We start from the raw sequence: 5767 nt of genomic DNA, 5'->3' as shown, positions 1-5767 counted from the left end.
CCCTCCCTCCCTCCCTCTCTTCCTTCCTTCCTTCCTTCCTTCCTTCCTTCCTTCCTTCCTTCCTTCCTTCCTCAAGAAAAGAAGTGATGAACAGTGATGTGGAAGCCTGAGCCAGGTAACCCTTTCCTCCCCAAGATGCTTTGGTCATGGTGTCTCATCACAGCCATGTCATCCCTGATGGGAACGGCCACCTGCAGGTCCTGGAATTAACAGGTGTTTGTACGGGGTCCTGGCTGAGCGGGCTGGCTGAGGAGGATAGAGTAGGAACCGAAATGATTCTAGGGAGGCATAATGATATCACAAAAAGAGTATGCTGGTGTCTTAGGTTAACTTTTGCTGCGATGAAACACCATGACCGAAAGCAAAGCAGGGAGGAAGGAAGGGTTGTTATTCACTCGGAGTTCCATTCAACAGCTCATCAACAGCAGTGAAGGCAGGAACTCAGGCAGGGCAGGAACCTGGAGGCTGATGCAGAGGCCCCTCTGTAACACAGCATCTGTGTGCCTACCTGGGGAAACACTTTCAACTCACTTAAGCTGGTCTCTTTTTAACCACATGATTCTTCAGCCCCCTTTGACCAGAACCACACAGATTCCCAACTCAAAATAGCAAATGGCCCTGGTAATATCTTTAAGTGACTCTCTCTCTCTGGAACTTCACAAGCCAGACCTCCACCATTTGCACTGTTTTTTAGGTGTTTGTTTGTTTTTGAGACAGAGTTTCTCTGTGTAGCCTCAAACTCAGAGATCTTCCTGCCCCTGCCTCTCGAGTGGTGGGATTAAAGGCATGCACACCATCGCCTGATTCAGCATTCTCACCTTCCAAACTCCCCAATGCAGCTGACAAAGCTTTGAACTCAATGGCCTTTCCAGCCCAAAGTCCCAAAGTCCTTCCACAATCCTCCCAAAAAGAACATTTGTGTCAGGTCTGTCCCAGCAACACCTCACGATCCTGGAATTAAATTTATTCTTTTAGCCAGCGTTCTTTAGAGAAACAGAATCTACAGGTCCGGCTAGTCCAACCATGGCTGTCTGCCAACAGAAGGTCCAAGAATCCAGTGGTTTGTTCAGTCCACGAGACTGGATGTCTCAGGTGGTCTTCAGTATACATTGAATTCTGAAGTAGTCTCTAATGGCAGTGAGGAAATAGACTTGCCAGTGAGAGCGAGAACGAACGGCAGGGAAGAGTAAAGCTTCCTTATTCCACGTGCTTTATATAGGCTGCCACAGAAGCTGTGGCCCAAGCTGGAGATGGCGCTTCCAACCTCAGATGATCTGGACTAAAGCTGGCTTTTCCTTGCGGGCCAGTGCTGGTGCACGCCTTTAATCCTAGTACTTGGGAGGCAGAGGCAGGAGGATCTCTTTGAGTTCAAAGCCAAAAAAGAAAAAAAAATCCCCTATGTGTGTGCCCAGCCGCTTGGGTTTTAGCTAACTCCAGATGTGGTCAAATTGCCAATGAAGAATGACATCACAGCTGGGTTTGCAGCGCTTGCTTGTTCTTGACTCTCACGTTGCCCAGGCTGGTCTGGAATTCACCATGTTATCAAGGGTAACCTTGAACTTCCGATCCTCCTGCCTTCACCTCCCAAGTGCTAAGATTATAAGTGTGAGCCATGTGCAGTACGCTACTGGGGACCGAACCCAGGAACTTGTGCATGCTAGGCAAGCGCTCTACCAACTGAACTATGCCCCAAACCTTGACCAAGGTTACTACTGTGTTTCCCAGACTAGGGTCACCCACACTCTCTGGCCTGAGGAGCTTCTGTCTTCCAGTCAGGGGACTGTTTGGGGTACCCTGCCATGAGAGACCACCCCCACCCCTGGTAACTCACCGAGATGAGAGTCATCACCAAGTTGATGACACCAGAGCCCAGGGTCACGTACTGTGACTGGGTGGGGTCCACACCAGCTGAGGTGTAGATGACATCTGCATAGTAGTTGACCTGTAGTGTAAGCAGGGATGTGAGCAGAGCCCGAGACCTGTCACTGGATTCCCTTTCTCAATGTGAGCAGTGGACAGTTTTGGGAGCCTGGGTTGGGGACCCTGGATAGGATGGAGCTAGCAGGGAGGGGTGATCTGGTAGATCTGACTCCATCCTGGTATCCCTGAGTCTTGGCTTCTATGCTTATAAAATGGGAGCCAGGCCACAGTGCCACTAGGTAGTTTTCCCTGCATGACTTTACGACTCTGTGCACACAGGCTCTTGATTGTTTGGGGCCAGCTCTGGTCCAGTCCCAGGATAGTCACAGAAAGCCTCATAAGTTGGTCTCCAATGGGTGGCTCCCAAGATCACTTTGCTAAACAAGTCAACTCTTGAAGACAAATGTCACCTCTTCCTGTTTCTTCTCCTAGACATCAACAGGGTCGCCTGTCGTCTCTCTGGCTCCAGAACGGACATTTGAGAACGGGCACACACAGGTAGAATGAAATAACCAAGCCGGGCGTGGTGGCGCACGCCTTTAATCCCAGCACTCGGGAGGCAGAGGCAGGTGGATTTCTGAGTTTGAGGCCAGCCTGGTCTACAAAGTGAGTTCCAGGACAGCCAGGGCTACACAGAGAAACCCTGTCTCAAAAAACNAAAAAAAAAAAAAAAAAAGAAATAACCACCAGAGAACATGACATGTTTCCACAGCAAATGAGTCTACCAGGGCCTCCTGACCTAGGATGGGTCATGCAATGGCCCTTCTGTGAGACCAGAGGTCAGGCACTTTTCTTATGGAGAGGGTTAAAAACACACACACACACACACAGGCAGGAGATTTCCTTTGGGGGACTAAAAAGCAAAGAAAAACAGGCATATAGCCAGAGAAGATAAAAAGGGCAGGGAGAGGTGGTGCCCATGGAGTCCAGGATAGCTATAGATGGTTGTGAGAGATCACTGAGTGCTGCTGGGAAAGGAACCTGGATCCCAGGTAGGAGTCACGGTGGTCTTAACTGATGAGCTATGTCCATCCACCCATCCATCTATCCATCTATCTATCCATCTATCCATCCATCCATCTATCCATCTATCCGTCCATCTATTGTTTTCTCCCCCGCCCCCACCTATGAGCTACCTACATTTATCTATTTATTCATCCTTCTTATTTTTATTGCATGTATTTATTCTCTGTGACATTCTACAGCACTTGAGTGTTAGTCTGAAGAGTTAGATTTCTCATTCCTGGTGTGGGCCCTAGGGATCAAACCCAGGTTGTCAGGCTTGGGGCAAGCACATCTTAATACTAAACCATCCTGCAAACCAAGGTCTTGTTTGTTGCAGAGGAAACACCCAGAGTGATAAAAGAGCACTCCCAGAACTCTCCTCCCTGCCCCAGCCTTGCGGCTTGGCTTGTCCTTCCTGGAGACCAGACTGAGCTTTACAGGAGTCAAAATGCAAAATGCTTATCCTGAGCCTTCTATGAATTCATAAAAAAAAAAAAAAAAAAAAAAAACCCCAGGGGACCAAAAATCTGGGGCAAGGTGGCACCACACACCGCGTTGATCCCGGACAGCTGCTGGCCGGCCATGAGCACAACGATAGAGATCAGCTGCCAGCGCAGGGGCCGAAAGGTGAAGAGGTTGAGTACCGACAGGCGACCCTCGGCTTGCTCGGTGCGCTCCTCTGTGCGCATTTCTTCCATCTCGGCCTCCACATTGTAGTTTTGACCTCGCAGCCTCCTTAGAGCTGCAGAGCAGAGAAGCGGTACACCACACTCACCTTCTGCCCTATTGCACCTCAGCCAGGACCTTCTCCAAAGCCCAGGCCTCACACGCCCTCGCACCACCCCCCACCCCGCCCCCACCCCTGTCACCACTGCTCACCCTGCACAAGCTCTCTGCTCTCAATCCCTACCCACTGTGACCCTGACCCGGATCACAGTGTCACCAGATGGTACCTGTCCATTCCATGCCCCTTTGTGCACTGAGAGCCTGGGTGAGCAGCCCGAGTCTCAGTACCTTGTCTTGCTGTCTCCTCGTCTCCTTTCTCAATCAGAGTGTAGCGGGGGCTCTCAGGGAAGAAGGGCAGAGAGAGGAGCTGAATCACTGCAGGGACCCCTGTGAGAGCCAAGAGGATTGGCCAGCCTGGATGGAACACAAATGGCGGCCTGAGACTCGAATCTACTGCAGGGAACCTGCAGGGGCACAGGGGCTCCTCCTCCAGCTCCCCCTCACCACACCCAACCAGGTGATAAGCGAGGGTGGTGGCCACCTGGTCCTTGCCAAGATGTCGCTGCCCACAAAGAACATCCGTATTAAAAATAGAGGAAAGGGGCTGGTGAGATGGCTCAGTGGGTAAGAGCACCCGACTGCTCTTCCGAAGGTCCAGAGTTCAAATCCCAGCAACCACATGGTGGCTCACAACCATCCGCAACGAGATCTGGCGCCCTCACCTGGAGTGTCTGAAGACAGCTACAGTGTACTTACATATAATAAATAAATAAATCTTTAAAAAAAAATAGAGGAAAGAACCTCAGCTGACTCGCAAATACCTACCTAAAAAGCTGTGCTCGTGCATGCCCGTGACCCCAGCATCCGGGTGGACGGGTTGGGGAGGGTCGGGAAGCAGATCCAAGGAGCACATTGGCTGGCCAGCCTAGCCTAGCTTATTTCCGGGTCTTCTGCTCCCATTTCCAGGAGTTAGCAACCCTGCCCTAGGCAAGGTCCTCTATATCCACAAGCTGACCTAAAGGTCGCCAAAACACTTTCCTGTTTGGACGATGGCTAACTTTGGGCTCAGTCTCCACGCCTCACCCCCACACGTTGCTGGTTACCTGTGGCATTGCCTAGGATGGCCTGCAGGCTGAAGATCTGAGCCGAGAGGACTCCGATGATGACGAATACCTCCGTCATTGTCCCTAATGCACCCCTAAGGTTCTGGGGAGCCAGTTCTCCCAGGTACATGGGAAGAGCGCTGTAGGCGATGCCTGGATGGGAGGAGACAGGAATCAGCACCACAAAGAACAGTCCCCAGCCTCTCAGAAGCCAGTGCCTACGGTTGTTTCCACCCCGGCGCTCCTTATTTAATTTAAACCTGGAACCGCGGCTTCCCCCAACCGGCCCGTTCAGCTGGAGAAATTCCTTTCCCCAAAGTCTGGCATTTAGACAAAAACTAGTTTTCCCTCGGGGACTGGAGAAACTAGTCCCTACCTGGAAAAGGAGTCATTCCTATCTCGGGCTCTTCCATTAGTACATGCTTGTAGTGTCTATTAGCACATCAAGTTCTACGCTGGCCTCTAAGCTCCATCAATTCTTACTTACAAGGACCTGTTACTTCAAAGGCTTCCATCCCAGCACACAGGTTCCCTCCTTCCGGGTCAACTGTTCCCTTAAAACCCTAGAAATATCTCACCACCACCACCACCACCACCACCACCACCACCACATGCCACCATATGTCACCCGCAGCTTCTCTCTGCTTTCTAGAGACACAGTGGCTTAAAATAAACTTCTCCCTTTTCATCCATGAAACAGCTGTTTTGGTTTCTTTACTGTGGCCATTTCATTAAAAAAAAAAAAAAAAGATACTATTTCCTTCCTGGTTTCTGGTCTAGATTACTGTTAGAGGGGAAGAATCTAGGTTGTGTAGTTATTCTTTATATGGACTTAAATATCTGTCTTATTTTGGTTCCTTTTCTTTTTTTTTTTATTTATTTATTAATATTCAGATGCACCAGAAGAGGGCATCCAATCTCATTACGGATGGTTGTGAGCCACCATGTGGTTGCTGGGATTTGAACTCAGGACCTTCGGAAGAGCAGTCGGTGCTCTTAACCACTGAGCCATC

The 5767-nt window shown here is 50.2% G+C and overlaps 1 protein-coding gene across 2 annotated transcripts in view; it reads right to left on the bottom strand.

Annotated features, from left to right (window-relative positions):
- Positions 1 to 5767, bottom strand: part of Slc2a7 (solute carrier family 2 member 7) — a 20700-nt gene that overhangs the window by 7146 nt on the left and 7787 nt on the right. For both annotated transcript variants that reach the window (XM_021161377.2, XM_021161378.2), the window contains exons 5-8: positions 4755 to 4907; positions 3940 to 4065; positions 3477 to 3667; positions 1832 to 1942 (exon numbers count right to left, since the gene is read on the bottom strand). In XM_021161377.2, the coding sequence (XP_021017036.1) occupies positions 1832 to 1942; positions 3477 to 3667; positions 3940 to 4065; positions 4755 to 4907 (581 nt within the window). The remainder of the gene's footprint in view (positions 1 to 1831; positions 1943 to 3476; positions 3668 to 3939; positions 4066 to 4754; positions 4908 to 5767) is intronic.

The sequence above is a fragment of the Mus caroli genome, chromosome 4 (genome assembly GCF_900094665.2).
Source record: "Mus caroli chromosome 4, CAROLI_EIJ_v1.1, whole genome shotgun sequence".
NCBI classification, from domain to species: Eukaryota; Metazoa; Chordata; class Mammalia; order Rodentia; family Muridae; genus Mus; species Mus caroli.
The sequence above is the reverse complement of the archived record's forward strand: the minus strand, read 5'-3'. Positions and strand labels throughout refer to the sequence as shown.